Source organism: Alternaria infectoria (assembly GCF_024043175.1).
Source record: "Alternaria infectoria strain BMP 0036 chromosome Unknown scaffold_43, whole genome shotgun sequence".
Lineage (NCBI taxonomy): Eukaryota > Fungi > Ascomycota > Dothideomycetes > Pleosporales > Pleosporaceae > Alternaria > Alternaria infectoria.
The window spans coordinates 51,458-67,576 of NW_026250732.1; the positions used below are offsets into that span (position 1 = coordinate 51,458).

The following is a 16,119-nucleotide window of genomic DNA, read 5'->3' on the forward strand; positions in this document are numbered from 1 at the left end:
GGGGTTGAAAGGAAGAGGATTGTATATATGGGATGGAGGGCGGTGTTTGGTGTTTTCGGGGGGTTTGTTTGGACGGCTGGTTGACCACGGTCGCTATCTTTCTGTTCGGATAGGATGGAATGGAGTCTTGGGTTGTATGCTACTGTTGTAGTATATTCTTTCTTACTGAATGCAAAGGATCAAAACTTATCGATTCTTCGTCTCTCCCTCTACTCACTAATGGTCTATGTGGCACCCCACATTTAGTAATCGTCGTTCTTCGAATTGGAATCCGTGATCCGAACCTCACTCGCTTCGTTTAGCTGATCAACATCGACGTCACCTGCGCGTCAGGGTCAACCTTCCACACGTGCGACATCGGCGACCACTGCATGTATTGTACAACAAGGTAGTCAGGGGGTTACTCGTATATACAATGCTTGTAAACATTGGTATGTAAAAGACACCAGGTAATTCACAAGTAACCGAAGTTTACATTGCATCCGTACTAACCCTCATGCGAGGCTAGCACACACAACCTCCAACCGACCCATTCGGACTGCCACCATACAAAGTGAAATGTGGAGTCAATCCATCGACACTCAAACACGTAATTACTCCCTGTCAATGAGCAGCAATACCGAAAGTCGTCACCACCCAATGCATGTACATGTCTTTATGCAAGCAGCTTTTTTGGATAAGAATTAAGGAATGGATAAGAAAGATAGGAAATTGGATATTGGTAGACATATCCAGACGCGGTGATGAGGATGTGGGAATCGAAAATGTGGATCTCATGTCCGGAGCGGGACTCGCTGAACGCCATACCAAAACGCAAAGACACAACAGAATAAATGAAGTCGCGTGACACAACAAGAGTTTGCGTCGGACAGGGGAGTATGATCATCACTGCATGCGTTTTCGCTTACGCACGTCATCTGCCTCATCCTCCTCACTGCGCTCCGCAGTTTCCGCGGGATTGAGGAGCGAGTGGACATTGGACGCCATACTAGATCGTCGAGTAGGTGGTCCAGTGTCGAGGCCTTTGAAAGGGTACCTAGCTCCCGGTAGTGTCCAGCCAGCATCCGGATTTAATGTCGACGGCATATTTTCATTTGGCGGTGGAGGAGAGCCGTGTCTTGACTGTGCTTGCCGTGGACCGCGGGGTAATTGATATGATTCCAATGCATCACGGAGCTGCTGGTCACCACCTCCGATAGGTGGATGGCGCGGTGACGAGGGCCATTGTGTGGAGTTGTAACCAGAAGCGTAGGGCGAATTGATAGCAGGGTTGGGTGGCTGCGGTTGCCAACCGTGTAAGCGGATATCTGCCGAGGTGTGCCGCCTATATAGATTATACGGAGGGGACAAAGTGCTTGGCAAGTTGCTCCCCAGGTTTGCACCTCCCGGCTGCTGGACTTGTGGTGGAGGAGGTGGGGGTGGCTGATGGGAAACTGGGGTTCTGGCTGAAGATGGAGAGTAATTACCCGTGCCTATTGAACCGTAACGTCGCGGAGAAATTGCAAGATGGGCCGGGATCGGAGCCTTGTATGGAGCTTGCCGTGAAACGTTCGCCAAGGATCCTCTCCGCGACTCTGTTAGATTGTCTTGTGGCATTTGCCGGGGTGAAAGGGGTGGGCCGTTGCTGCTGTCTACTTGCATGAAGTAGGATTGGCGTGCGGAGAGAGGTGCATCTTCTGGTGGCTCCAATGCTCGGAGCATGTCTGTTTGTCGAGCAATTTCACGCTGCATCATAGCGACTGGAAAAGTCAGTGTGTGTCGCGCAGACAAGGTTTGAGCATTGACGCGTACCATCCCTATGGATAGGGTTTTCCGGGTCCGGCACCATTTGCATGATGAGGTTTGCAAGGTCCTGATTCCACTGTATAATCTATTAGTTGTTGTGTATTGAAGTCTAGACAATCGACTTACTTGGTGGCATTTCATCATGCCCTCGGCTAGCACCGAACTCCTTTGAGTGAGGTATGCGCATGTGTCTTCTGATCGCTGCATGCGCGCATGCATGTCATGGAGGTTGTATTCGAGACTCTGGAGACGTGACTCGACAGGGTCCGGCATTGGGTCGACCGCCTGCCCAGCTGGTGGGCCAAGGGGCATTTTGGGCGCGGGGAAGGACTCGCGATGGACGAGGGCATGTCTAGAAGCACGTCGCTTGATTTCGCGCAGACCGACCAGATCGCCTCGCTTGAAGTTTCCGTTGCCGTGCTTGAACTCCCAAAGCGGAGTGTCTGGCGATCCAGTGTGGAAAACGTCGCTCACTGCAGCGGTACAGTCAGCATGGGATTATGGCATGGCGGAAAGAAATTGGACACGTACCCTTGTGGAAGCCGTACATGTTCAGCTGGCGCACAAATGAGGAAATGTTGGTGTGCTTGAAGTAGGACCTGGGATTTGTTAGTCAGAGAGCCTGGAGCGGCCGTGGCTTCAGGTGTACGTACGAAAGGACTTTGGAGAACTCGCTAGAGGGGGACATGACGAAACTCTCGTTAGTGCTCGCCCAGGAGATGAGGTGCTGGATGCTCTGGTCTTCGAGCATGCTGTGTCGTGTTAGTGTCGCATCGCGTGCGTACTGTTGCGGCACACGTACTTGTATAGCTTGTGTATGAAGGCCGTCTGGACGACCTTGGGCTGTTGTGCAGCTGCTGCAGCGCCCACTGCAGGCGCCGTGTTGCCATTGGGAGGCGAAGTGTTTTCCGAGTCGCCGTTTCCTTCTCTTTGCGACGGCAGCTGGAACGAGACCGATTGGGTGCGCTCGTTGGGCGGGCCCATGGTCGACGACGAGGGCGTGATGTCCATGGGGTCCCGAGACGCCGCAAGCCTTGGGCTGGACGAAGGCAGGATGGGAATCGACTTGTGCAGGTTGGGATGGTGAGGGTCGCCCGAAAAGGGACTGCGGCGGGCCTCTGCGACAGAAGCCATGTGGGCGATGTGGAGAGCAGGCGTGGTGTTGAGATGTCAGGCCTGCTGCGTGCGTGGAGACGGGCGCACGGGGGTCGTGCAGGGGAAGGGAATTGAGCAGCGAGCGATGGGCGCAAAGATTCAGAAGTGTCTCGAAAAATGCTTGAGGCCGGGTGGATGCAGGGTCCCGACTTGCGGTGGCAGCGAACGTGGGCGGGCGGAGAAGATGCGGAGGAGCATGCGATATGTGTGGCCGACGTCGCCGCAGAAGCTTCGAATCGGCGGGCGAGCGTCTTGGAAGCTTCCTAGGCTTGGGGATTTCTTCTAGCGCCTGCGCGAGCCGTAGAAATATGGTTCCAGAAAAAGTCGGCGTGGCAGACGGTGCCAGTGGTCCTTTGTCGGATCGGGAGCGGCCGTCGCTGAGGAATAGGAGCTCGCGCAGTCCGAGGGGCAGGTCCGAGCGCTGAAGACGACGACAATTCCAGATGCTCCGGGATACTGTGTTTGAGCGTGCAAGGCTTGGCGGAGGGAGGAGGAGACAGGTTCGTGGGAACTTGCAAGCTGCGAGGCGCGGCGAGATATGCCGGCGTGTCGCAACACTGGCTACGGACGGAAAGGAGGTCCAGGCACGGGGCGTCGAGGGCGGAACGGTAGCGCTACCGCTGAGAATACTATGGGGGATCGCGATGTGGGAGCGTGCTGCGGGAGCATCTGAAGGCCACAGCGCACCACCAGCCGAGCCAAGTGTCATCCAAGTGAGCCACCTGTTCATTTATCTACCTATCTATCACCGCCCTCAGCACTGTGTAGCTCTATCACGTGTAGCTCTAGATACCCAACGCCCGCTGACAGTCCATGGCCCGCCGTCCGGGTTTGCTGCCATGGTAGGGCAATGCCATGCAGCTCACGGCAAAGACGTCGCTCCTTGTCGACGTTGCATGTGCCCGCGACCCCTGCCCTCGGCCAGCTGCAGGTCGAGACACTGAAACATTGCTCGACCATAATAACCCACCGCTAATATCACTATAACGCGAACTGTTTCTGCTGCGGGGTCAGCATATAATGCGCCTCATATGCCTATGCTCCTCCCGAGTGCCCGTGATGCGGCTGCGGATGCGGAAGGGGAGTGGCACAGACTAGAATACCGAACCTTCGCCAGAGTTGCCTCAAATGCTGCCGGGCAGCTGAAGCCGACTGACTCCCTTGCCCATGGTCAAACATTGCTAGTACGACTCGCGAGCATCTGCGCCATCCTCGGCTTTCACGCGTGGTGTAAGGCAGGGGAGGGTCCAGGGTCTGCAGGCAGCCTACACGCACAGACCTCCTTGGATAAACGTCAACCACCAACCTTCCTTCGAGTCAGCCTCGACCGACTTTCCCCAGCCCAACCCAGGTGCCGTCAACGCAGAACGTTAGCTTTACCCCGACGCTACCACCTGCCGTCACCGCACCAGTCTATCACCGACCGCTCGGGTGGCGAGTCGCCATCCTATCGATAGCCCTGCCTTTGATCGGCAGAAAAAGCAGCATGACTACCGACTTCATCGACGCGTTTCGACGCATGCATGTACATGAGAGAGAACAGGCACTCAAAGCTCTGACAGCAGAATTATCGCCGTATGAGTGGAGGACACTCCACGCCACGACAAGCAGTCGTACCTTCCAATTCGACGTCATCGGCAATCTACCCGTTGAGCTAGTGGCCCAGGTATTCTCGCATTTAGACGTTGCTGCTCCTTACCGCTTGCAAAGTGTCTCAAGACGATGGAAACACACTCTTCAGAGCTTACACGTTATCAAAGCAAGCCTCAACAGTTGGTACCAAGGTACTGTCAATTTCCAAGATGCCGACCACGCTCTGTGTCAGAAGAAAGCCCGCAAGATCCATGCCTTTCGTACCGGCAAGCCGCGCAAAGTCTACAAGATAACACCCAAGGACTCTATAGATGATATCTACTTAGCAGGAAACAGTCTCATCTGGCAAAGCCTAACCTTCACTCCGGAAAACCAATCGCGAAATGTTTGCGTCCTCGATCTAGCTACATGGGATCTTCGCTTCCTGGGTGGCGAAGGCCGTGAACGAATTATCGACGTCTTCGTATCTAGTGAGATTGTGGCGCTAACAACCTGGGCGAACATCTGCTACGTTCACGAATTGCATGGTAAACGAGGTTGCAAGAAGTTCAGAGTGCCAAACAACAACTATTTCGCCAGCGTTGCCTGTCGAGAGCGCACTGTCGCATGTTATCATGTCGACTCCGGTTTTGCATCGGTGTTTATCTGGGAATACGACTCCCAGCGTGGAAGATCCTTCAATATTAATTTTGAACCCGGTAACATGTTCTGGGGGACAGATGTCATGTAAGTAATCTCTTTGGGGTTGCTGAGCGGTGCTCGCATCCTTTGAAGCCAAGGAATCCACCAACACTGGGATCCTCTATGCATTCTTTGCACGTGAAGCTAATCCGGGTCTAGCATGGAGGAATCAAATGGCATTGCTCCTATCATACAGCCTGCGACCCAGACAATCATCTTATTTGCCAATGCCGCACGTAACAATGACGTTCCTGTCCATCAAATGTACTTCGCATTCGGTCGCTACACATACAGTGGGGAGTGCCTTAGTACACACCACGCAAACCTCCATGGGGTAACTCCTCTCTCGCATTTTCCCCGTATTCCAAATACCTTCGTCCCAGTCGACGACAAGCAAAGCATATCATCGATAGTCATGCGAGACACCAATGGCAAGTCATCCTTCCTAGTGCGATTCAACGAAGAAGAGATGGACATGAGTGTATGGGAGGGTTCCCGGCTATACGAACACCCCGAATTTGATAATACCAACGGTACCATGGCGTGGTGGAAGGACACATGCTATGCCACATTCTGGGACGGGGACGTCGAAGGCGAAATGCGCGACACCATTGCGCTTATGGATGGGAACGCCGACAAGCATGACATGAATGCGGTTGAGGGCGCCAGTAACGGCAGAACCTACAAGCCCATCGTATCTGAATCAACGGACAACGAGTCAGTCCATGACCGGGACGATATCAACGCCCCCGTTGTGCTGAACGAGAATTACGTGGTCAGAAACGCTGGGGATAGGCTCTACATACTCTGCTTTGACGACGATGATCAGGGGAAGAAACCGCAGGAGAGTGGATCCTTCTTTGATGTGGGAGAGCTTGAGGTGTTGAAGGGTATGGATACTTGGTTCGACCAACCACATTACAAGGGGTGGCTACAGTCTCGGCCATATGCCCGTGTAAAGGAGATCTGGGGGCCGGAGCTGGAACGACGGAGGCAGGAGCTTTCATTACGCTCAGAATCTGACTAGTCATTGAGATATAGTAGTGTATGTGTAGCAAACCTTGGAAATGCGATAGGGATTCTAGCAACCCCTGGTAAGGCTCCATACAACTGGACACCAACCAACTCTGAATACTCTACTGCGCCCTGAGTGACTGATCTACACCTCTTACCTCGCACGCCCTATCCGCAATCTCTACCCAACACTTACACTCCCTACTCCGATTAAGTCATCAACAGTCAGTCGAGCATGACACATGTCAATCTTGAACTGTGAAATGATAAGCCCGTTAAGCCAACACTGGCATCTACGCAAAGTGATATGCTCATTCAATATTTATCTTGCTATCCAATCCCATTCAAACTCCTGTATATCCCATCCGTCCGTTAAATGCTACCGATCGAATGCCGTAAATCTCACGCAGACTTTTCTCTTGCATCGTCATCATCTCCCTTCTATCCTTCCTCGATGGAAAAAATCCTATTGCTTACCCTCCTGCTCCCTTGAAAGACGGTCGTGCTCGTCAATATCCCTAAAACACCGTTAGCACTTATCACAAAAACATACAGAAACGCAGGTAGAGAGTAAGAAAAAGACATACGTAGCCTCCCAAGGATAACAAATCCAAACATCCCCCACCGTCCTCGCCGCACTATACCTCCCCTTGAGAATCTCCTGCGGCAACGCCCCCTTCTTCGCCTTATCCTTATTGTGCAGCACAAAAATACTGAAATTCGTCTTCTCGCCTTCACGACCCAGTTTCTTGACCGCGGCTTCCACATCCTTCTCCAATTCCCTGACTGCGTATTCCAGCGTCGTGCGCGTGTCGTCGACCTCATCGACTATGAGCACGTTCTTGCCAATCAGATTCGCCATCTCGAGAGAAGACAGGTCGAGCCATTGTGTGCGGGTGACTTTTGTGCCGGGCGTTTCGACGTCCTTGTCTGTGGTTGTGGGCAGGGTTTCGTAGAGGGAGAGGCCGATGGCTTGGATGGGGATGTTGGGGCTGTTTTCGCGCTTGAGGAAGGATCTGGGTGACGGGTTTTGTTAGTTCATGTTGTCTGGTTTGGTATGTACTGTGTCGTGGTGGGTTGGGGATATAATACCGGAGGATGCGCGCGGGGACGTAGCCGCCGCCGCCGATGGCGATCATGAGATTGGGCTTGAAGTCATTGAGGATTTGGTCCGCGGCTTCTTGGCACAGCTTGTGCACCTGTGCGGAGGAGGTTTGTTAGCTGTGGTCTTTGTGCTTTGTTTGCTGCTTCGTGTTGCGCAAGGGTTCGATTGTCGTGGTCGCATGGATACGATACGAACTGAGTCTCTAGCATCGCTTTCTGCAACATCTGCATGGCGCGACACCAGCCTCGCGTCGTATACATCGTGGTGACACAAAGACACCTCACGCGCGTGCGTGCGCGGGGTGTCTGATCGCATGTGTAACATTGGACCTCGAAAGAACGTACCTGGTTGTACGTGACGTAAACCTTCTCGACCATGTTCGCGGTAGTATTCTGAATAATATCTCCAAGTGGTCAGAGCGAAATCAAAGTTGAACGGAGGAGTGGAATTGTTTTTGCAAAAAAAAAAGTCTGTCCGCCCGCGGGAGAGTCAAGAAATGGTTACCTACTTAGGTAGGCAAGGCTAGAGCGGCGTACGCCGAAAATCCATGGTGGGGGATTAGTGCCCCGCAATCTGGGACTGGACCAATCAAGTGAAACGTGGTTGTGATTCACATGCGCGCCTTGGTTCGTGGACTTCCTTTCACTCATAGCGACATGCAACAAAGTCGAAGTATTTCTAAGCAGGACGAACAGGGTATATTGATTGACTGATGAGGGTCATAACATCGTAACCATTACCCAACAAAAAGCACGTCCATCTGATGCGATGCTATGCTTGCGACAAGCACTCCCATCTCCATCCCTTCTAGCTCTCTACAATCCTTCTTTCAAGTTGAAAAGCTTCCGCCCGCAAAAAGGGTATATCGTGATTATTATACAAGAAGGTAAAGCAAAGTAACCCAGATAGACCACCTTCTCTTTTTTGGTAAAACGCCGGACGATGAGGGAGATAAAACGCTGCAAACGTATATGTAAGTGAGAAAAGCACGGCCGAGAAACGTTGGACTCGTGCTGAACGTTCAGTTGGTTGACTGATTCTTTGTTGATGGTGTGGGTGGAGAGAAGTCTGGCTTCTTCACTTGATGCCCATTTGGCGGAACTTGCGGGATGCGCGACGGCGCAGGCGGTTCATGCCCATGGCCTTCCTGAGGCTGTCCCGATCATCATCTTCATCTTCTTCTTGTGGTACGGTGAGCATTCGTCGACCGTTTGTGGTTTTGACCGAAGTCTGGTGCGCCAGAATGTTCTGTTCACGCCAGAACATGCGCTTTTGGTCAATGACGTTCTGTGACAGGTTACCGAACCCCTTCTTCACGAACGCCAGGTCGTGCAGGATGTTAGGGTCGAGGCAACGCCTGGGCAGTGTCTGGACTGCCATGAAGATTTCGCCATCGCCAGGACGGTACTTTTTGATTTCTGGTTCACCCAGCTTGAAGATGGCAAGGGCGTAGCGGTAAAGGGCACGGGGTCCTTCGTAGAGGAAGGCGTCCCAAACGCGGAGTACCGTTTCAATTGGCAGCACACCAACGAAGATGCTCATGAACCAGGAAGTGCATGAAAGAGCGACTGTGGGCTGGCGTTGGAACTTGGAGTTGGGGTGAGCGTTGGAGCCGGCGCCGCTGTTGATGAGATCGGTGTCGTTAATTGATGCCCATACCTTTGGCAGGTAGTCCTTGATCAGCATCATCAGGACATTGACCTCGGTGTTTGCCAAGCTGCGAGCGTGAGCACCAGGCAGATGATTTTGCGTGATGATTGTGAGAAGGATGAAGACCTTCTCCTTGTCCTGCTTCAGGAACAATAGAAGAAGGCCGGCAATGAAGTTGAGCGACTGGCAGTAACCAATATTGGGGTTGTTCAGGGCGAAGCAAGATAGGACTTCGCGCAGGTCCTGGATCAACACGGGTTCGTCGTCAGACTCGCCGTCCAGTAGATCAGTCGCTGCTTCCGGGCGGAAATGGATGTTGTCGGGGAATGTCCTGTCGAGATCGCGCTCAATGGCATCTTTGTCGTCTTTGTTGAGCTCATCACGGTTGACGCGAGCTACCAGAGACTTGTACAAGCCTACATTTTCCTTTCGCGCAAGCACATGCTGGCCACCAGAATAGTACCACCACATGGCACCTCTCCACTCAGGAGGGTAGCCCTTGCGAGCATAGCGCTTGACCTTCTCGCACATTTCAGGGAACCTAGTAGGCTCATTCGTTGACAGACCTTGCTTAGCCATCAAGGAAATCCATTTGCCTCTCCGGCGGGAGATGTGGTCTTCGTACTTGGAAGCCCATGCGTTGTACTCCTGCACGTTGATCTTATCGGAAGCTTTCTTGAATCCATAGCGATCTCTCTCGGTAGGGGCAGCCGTCTTTCGCAGGCCAGGTATTACGGTGGGGATTTGGCTGGGAGGTGCCAATGTAGGGCCTCTTGGGGACTCGGGCTTGCTCTTGGCTGTCGTGAGCTGAGACATCATGCCAAGATCGAACAGTGCGCTTTTTCGGTCGAAGACACTCGTGGAAGCGCGACGAGGAATAGCCTCATCTTCGTCCAGCTCGGGGAGTGGCTCAGATCTTTGCATAGGCGGAGATTGAGGAACATGGGAACTGGCAAGAGATTCACTGGAAAAAGTGCGAGGGACGCTTGGTCTCTTGCTGTGTCGCTTGGAGTAAGCTTCGATGTTGGCCCAATCCTGGCGCGACATTCGCGACCGACTTGGGGGCAGTTGTGGAAGATTGGAAATATCACGACGGATATGGTCTAGCTGTGAGCGGCTACCCATCGATCTACTCGAGCGGTGGCCCTTGGCTTCCGTGGTTCTGAGAGCAAGAGCTTGCAGTGTAACAGACACACGCCTCGGTGCTTCTTCACTTGCTCGTTTCACTGTGCTCGATCGCTTCTTTCTGGACTGTTGCGTTGCGGCCTCAATCGTTCGTGGGGTGTATGCGGCCTGGAACGGACTGACCTGTACCGAGGGCAGTAGTTCGATTCGAAGCGCCTTTCGCTCTGTTGGGTCGAGATTGTATACCTCATCCACGTCCGAGCCGGAAGGAGGACGAATCGTTAATAGCTCCTTGGAATCCGCGTTACGTCCAAGTTTACTGTGCGTCGAAAGGCGAGTCCGGTCATCCCATTGCTTGAGGCTTTCGTTCGATTGAAAGGAGTCTAAGGAATCGAAATCGCGAGAGGGCGTTTGCGACAGCTCGGGGAGTTCCGCGTCAAGACCTGCTGGCGAGGGGCTGTGCATGTCTCGTTCATCCTGCTCCATGATAGGACTACGCTCCTCATCTTCCTCATCGTAGTAGTATGAATCCAACACATCGCCAACGGCGTCTAGATTCTCATCTTCCTCGGCGATCTCTGAAGTCAGTATTGTTTCCGGGGAACCGTCGCGTTCCCGAAGGCGTTCCAGACGATCTCTCGATGGATCCCGGGAATAGACGCTGTTGTGTCGATCACTGGCGATGGAGCTCCGTGCGGTGACAATACTGCTTCTTTCCGTGCCACTAGTTTCGAGTACACTGGAAGACGCATTGGTCCAACCGGATCTGAAACTGGCCCGTGGCTCCTCACCACGGAACGGCCGAGGTGGGGGAGGGTAATAGTCAGTGTGAGACCAGTTGGGAACACCTCTGTTCGGCTTGTATGTGCCGGATAGATTGGAGCGTTCATTGCCTCGGTATTGGGCGTAGTCGGGGATCGAGGTCACGGATCTCAGAGGCGGTGTTGGATGGAAATTTTGCTGCGAGGAGTTGGTCATTCCACGGGGCCTGAGAGGGGAGCTGGGTGAGCCAGACAGGTCTTCGTTGGAAGAGTCCCATGATGGCCCGGTTGAGTTGACGGGATTGCTGGCGAGCGGGTTGAAAATAGCGCGGAGGTCAGGCGAGCGAGGGCCGCTGTCCTGGCGGGCCATGGCAGGAGCCATTATGGGAGACATTGGGGCAGATGCCATTCCCGCTTGCACGCCGTTGGGAGGGGGAGGGACGGCGGCATGGCGAAGTAGGGAAGGAGCGCGATGGCGCTGGGGAAAGCCGGGGGAAGGCAGTGCTGCAAGCGGAAGGGTCGGGCTGTCTGCAGGTGACGGGCTGTAGGCGGGCCGCTCGTAGGGTGGCGCGTCTGCTGTGTCCATCTGGAGCTCAGCTGGGTGCTTGGCCCGGTGCGCTCCAAAGCCTCTTCTCGCCGCATACGGGAGCTGTGGCTGGGGCGATGTCGGCGGCGTGTATTCCGCCGTGGGAGAGCGGTAGGGGGCGTATGGCTCCGGCTCGGCTGCTGGAGAGACGCCTGTAGCGACACGTAGGAGAGCGTCGCCCATGGCGTGGTGAAGGGGTGCGGGTGTGGTGGGCGTCGGCGGGACGGGCGCTCATTCGACCGGGGAACAGGACAGCTCGGAGGTTGAAATTCGCGGTAACATTCTCGGGTGCAGCGCAGGTGTGGGCGGTGATTATCGTGAATCGGCGTGGGTTGGGTGGTGGGGGCCTGCTCTGGGGGCGCGGCGGCGGGTCGACGTGGGGAGCTTCAGAGCTCTGGGTGTGAATGGGGTCAGGTAAAGAATGAGGGCATGCGAAGGATAAGGAACGTGACGTGCGGCACTGGCGCGGTGCAATCAGACGGTGGTGAGGGATGGGTGCCTGCAACGTGTAGCAGGAAAGTCTCCTTCAGCTCCCGCGCCTGGATCCGTCCGTTCACTGAGTCGCTGCCAAGACGCGGCGCTTCCCTCATCCCCGATTCCTGTAGGCTGGGAGGTCGCGGGCCGGTAGGAGCTTGGTGGACCTCAGCGGGCGTGTCAGAGGAGTTCGTTACTCTGACATGCAACGGCACAAATTAGGAGAGTTGCATAAGCGCTGCAACAGGTACCGACCGCCCGCCGCCTCGAGCAGGAATTCGCGAAATTGACGCGCTCCGGGCCTATCAGAGTCGCCGGGGATATTCAGCCCGGGTGCAATCATCACGAAGCAATACACCGTCGACGGCCTTGTCTAGTTGGCCTTGTGCCCTGGCGACAAGTCCTCGCAGCCATCACACAGCGCGCGCGCTGCACGCCGGCTCTCTCGGATTACATGAATGCACTATTTGCTTTGCTGGAACACTTGCGAGGCGCGTGCCACACGCTTTGTTGCGCTTGACTCGCTAGCTTGGCCCTGCACTCGCTGCCAGTCTGCCAGCACTGCGCTCGAGCACCACTCGCATAGAGAATAAACTTGGACAGCTGACAGCTAAGCACGCAGCAATCTCAGTTGGGAAGTGCACTAGGCGTCGAAGCCTCTTGCGGGCTTCGAGAAGGAATTTCCCAGGCTCCCCCTTGTCCTGCCCTGCGGCTCGCTTCTACAGCACTGGCACAGACGACGCTGGGAGATTGGGACATGACGACATGTTGCGGTTGCACTCATCTTATTTGGCGAGCCCGAGTAAGTCTACCCTGCATAATCGCCCGATGCCTACCTAAGCTGCGGATGCATCGCGATCTGCAAAACATTGGATGCTTCTTCGCCCACACCGGTCAAGACGTGTTCCGTCCGCGTGCAAATTTCGCCGAACGCCAAAGATGCAATATGTATCCGACGAGCCCTGTGCGACTGCCTACTCTAATCGATGCCCATATCCGCCTGGCCGGTAGAGGACCCGTGACCCCTCACTTGGCATAGCGCTTGACCCAGTCCTTTACGTTCTTCTCAAACTCCTTGCGGTTCTCCCGGTACTCGTTGGCGATGGACGGCTCGATGGCGTCGTCCGGGTTGGGCTCAATGAGCAGCGTCTGGATGAGGCGCAGGACGGACACCACCTTGTTTGGCGGCTTCCACTCGTCAGCGCGCAGCAGACCCAGGCACATGGACCCCTTGTCGTCGTTGCTGACGTTGGGGTGGTAGATCTTGGTTCGGAAGCTGACGACGGGTGGCTTGAAGGGGTATTCGGTCGGGAAGGTAATCTCGAGCTTGAAGTGGCCGCCCTGCAGGCTGTTAGCAAGCGCTACCCACGCCGCACGGAGGGCGCATGGATCAAACCTACAGCGTACGCCGACTGGGCTGGCCCGTCCATCAACACCTCCCACTTGGTCATGTTCTGCTCGTCGAAGTTGATCTTCATACCCGGCGGTGTGTCAGCCATGCACTCGCCGTACTCCTGTGGCCCTGTTAGCATGATTACTTCTGCGCCGGCCTCCATGTAGTGGCTTGCCTTCATAATACGCTTCTTCGCTCCGGTGCTCATGTTTACGGTTGGTTGAGTGAGTTGTTTGTAGGTTAGGCTGTCTCGTGCAAGAGACTCTGGGACTGCACCGGGGTGAGCGGTGTGGTTAAGTAGCCAGGTAGAAGCTGGTGCACAGGTAAAGGAAGCGCGGATAGTAAGAATAGACTGCAACACTGTGACTGCGCTCGTGGGTAGGCGGATGCAGTGCAGTGGCAGGTGATTGACGTGAAAAGAGGGTTGTAGATGTGGGGAAAGTTGCCTATGGATGACGAGGGACCTCGATTCCTTAGTCAAAGCTCCGCACGCGGCCCGGTAGACGATCGCCTGCACACGTTCTGGTAGCAGGATCACGCTAGCATTCACACGTTGCCAGTTCCATCTCTGTCTCTCTTCAAAAGATGTCTGTGACACGCTGTGAATCCACTTGACGTTCGAGCAACGTGACGACGTCATACCATCACCAAGGCACACTCGTCTCGGTTCTGGTGCCTCATTCGCGAGTGCCGAACATCAAGGTGCACCCCCGTCCTGATATCTTATCAAGCCGCCCCGGTCCATACCGCACGTATATCTCCGAGACTGCACATCCTCGCGATCCGTCTAGAACACGTGGTTTTGACCGCTTGACAAGCTATCGTGTTTCAGCTTGGGCCTGACAGCAACGACAGCTTGCGACAGGCACGCAGGCAGGCTTTCACGCTTTCACGCACCATCATAGCGCATAAGCGCTGCATTATACTTCGGAGCTCCGAACTTACTTCTAGGTTCTGTCTCCGTCGGAGGACGTCTTCCTAAACTTATGCGCTATGCAGGGCTGCAAGACTGGAAATTGGGCTCATCTCATAGGCACACTCACTTTTGTTGTGAGTCACCGACTGCCCAACACCCAGATCACGTTACATCGCGACAGAGACGCGACGCGCACACCTGACGGCCCGATCAAAACGGCTATGAATTCAAACACAACTTCCCTGCCCATGCTAACTTATTTCTGCGCTCCATATTGACGTCGCTAGGTCCAACGTCATACCGCTTGCCGTTGATGCTCGCTTATCGTCACTCCTCGAGCCAGAAATCCATCATCTTCCATGTTTGGGAAAGCCTCGAATGAGCACTCACAACAATCAATGATGGCGCCTCGCAGCCTGATATCTACTGCAGCTCGCATGCAGCAATTGGCGAATAGCGATAACAATCTGCGTGACACAGCCCAGCGTGCCAGCGCTAGTTGTCCCAGGCGACAGGGGCGGCGACTTGGCATCGCCAGTATTTAACAGGCCGCAACCCCACAATCTTCAGCCTTTACGCCTCACGACAAGCTTGAGTTCGACAACCAAAGCGTGCTTTATCTTCACCACCAGTGTTGGTAGACTCGCTTAAGCTCTTCGGATTTTCAACGACTTTTCTCTCCCGAAAGGTTTGCGAAATCTGAGAGTTTCCGGAGCTCCATTTCTCTTACTTGCTGCTGCGTCACTAACCTGTCCACTCTTTACGAGAAACTTCGTCGCTCGCTACTTCGATTCCGCTCTTCGGTCAACATGTTCGGCAAACGCTCTTTCGCTAGCTCGAAGGAGAAAGACCGCTCAGGCAAGATTACCAAACAGCCGAAGAGATCGTTCCGCGATGCGTCCAAGCAGAAGGTGATGGTCGAGAAGCTGGATGCGCGCAAGGACAGTCCAATGATGGACGGTGGGTCACCATCGCTCACCTCTGCCATTGTGACAGTGATCGTTGGTTCCGACCAGCGACTGTTCGCTGCGCACGAAGACGTCCTCTGTCATTCCCCGTACTTTGCTGAACTGCTGCGGGGCCAGTTCTTCGAATCCGCTAACCGCCGCATCGATCTGCCTACGGAGGAACCTGAGATTTTCAGCTGCATCCTCGAGTACCTGTACAAAGGTGACTACTACCCGCGCCTTGTCCACGACAAGCGACGCCAAACCTGGATGCTCGAAGGTGCAGTTGCCTCACCCGACCCAAACAAAACCGGCGACCGCGCAGCCGCCGTCGAGCCAACCTTTTTCCACTCCGGCGTGGGCGACGTCATCCTGCGCGATACAGCCGTGTACTGCGCAGCCGATAGCTACGGCCTCGAAGAGCTCAAGAAGCTCTCTCTGCGCAAGCAGGGCCTGCAGAGCGGGATCGAGGTCGGAACCATCTTGCGCAGCGCACGCTATGCGTACGAGAACACGCCGGATAGCGACTCGCGGCTGCGCGCTCATTACCTCGCTCTGATTATCCGCAGTCGGAAAACTTTCAAGCGTAGTGGCACCATGCAGATGGAGATGGAGATGGGGGGAAAACTGTTCTTTGACCTGTTCGTGGCTATGTGCAATCATGTTGATGATCTTGTGGACGCGAGGTACGCCTTGCGCATCTTTTCTGTTCAATTCCTGCAAACTGTGTTTCCCCGTGATGTTAATTTCATACTGACAAACTCGCAGCGCCAGCGCCCGCGGCACTCCCAGGACCATCTAAAGACCTCTGATTCGCACACCCACTTACCCGTCACCGTAACACCCGCAAACAAACACACACTCGCATACAACACCGGAGTACACACCAAGTTGCCAAACCATACTCCGCTCGCACACCCCAAATTGCCGACCC

At 54.6% G+C, this 16,119-nt stretch overlaps 6 protein-coding genes across 6 annotated transcripts; 2 read left to right on the forward strand and 4 right to left on the reverse strand.

Annotated features, from left to right (window-relative positions):
* Nucleotides 1-885: 885 nt before the first annotated feature.
* Nucleotides 886-2,919, reverse strand: J4E92_010781 (uncharacterized protein; the record flags this gene model as incomplete). The annotated part of the gene is made up of 6 exons (XM_051502116.1): nucleotides 886-1,739; nucleotides 1,792-1,861; nucleotides 1,912-2,258; nucleotides 2,317-2,384; nucleotides 2,439-2,537; nucleotides 2,588-2,919. 6 exons carry the CDS (start codon nucleotides 2,917-2,919, stop codon nucleotides 886-888), a joined length of 1,770 nt encoding a protein of 589 aa, XP_051347647.1.
* Nucleotides 2,920-4,459: 1,540 nt separating this feature from the next.
* Nucleotides 4,460-6,241, forward strand: J4E92_010782 (uncharacterized protein; the record flags this gene model as incomplete). Its single annotated transcript, XM_051502117.1, has 2 exons — nucleotides 4,460-5,060; nucleotides 5,598-6,241. 2 exons carry the CDS (start codon nucleotides 4,460-4,462, stop codon nucleotides 6,239-6,241), a joined length of 1,245 nt encoding a protein of 414 aa, XP_051347648.1.
* A 453-nt stretch (nucleotides 6,242-6,694) lies between these two features.
* Nucleotides 6,695-7,710, reverse strand: HPT1 (hypoxanthine-guanine phosphoribosyltransferase; the record flags this gene model as incomplete). The annotated part of the gene is made up of 4 exons (XM_051502118.1): nucleotides 6,695-6,746; nucleotides 6,816-7,244; nucleotides 7,321-7,427; nucleotides 7,678-7,710. 4 exons carry the CDS (start codon nucleotides 7,708-7,710, stop codon nucleotides 6,695-6,697), a joined length of 621 nt encoding a protein of 206 aa, XP_051347649.1.
* Nucleotides 7,711-8,410: 700 nt separating this feature from the next.
* Nucleotides 8,411-11,638, reverse strand: J4E92_010784 (uncharacterized protein; the record flags this gene model as incomplete). Its single annotated transcript, XM_051502119.1, has 1 exon — nucleotides 8,411-11,638. The coding sequence occupies one exon, from the start codon at nucleotides 11,636-11,638 to the stop codon at nucleotides 8,411-8,413; it is 3,228 nt and encodes a 1,075-aa protein (XP_051347650.1).
* Nucleotides 11,639-12,955: 1,317 nt separating this feature from the next.
* Nucleotides 12,956-13,530, reverse strand: J4E92_010785 (uncharacterized protein; the record flags this gene model as incomplete). Its single annotated transcript, XM_051502120.1, has 3 exons — nucleotides 12,956-13,270; nucleotides 13,330-13,443; nucleotides 13,498-13,530. 3 exons carry the CDS (start codon nucleotides 13,528-13,530, stop codon nucleotides 12,956-12,958), a joined length of 462 nt encoding a protein of 153 aa, XP_051347651.1.
* Nucleotides 13,531-15,047: 1,517 nt separating this feature from the next.
* Nucleotides 15,048-15,987, forward strand: J4E92_010786 (uncharacterized protein; the record flags this gene model as incomplete). The annotated part of the gene is made up of 2 exons (XM_051502121.1): nucleotides 15,048-15,871; nucleotides 15,954-15,987. 2 exons carry the CDS (start codon nucleotides 15,048-15,050, stop codon nucleotides 15,985-15,987), a joined length of 858 nt encoding a protein of 285 aa, XP_051347652.1.
* Nucleotides 15,988-16,119: the final 132 nt, after the last annotated feature.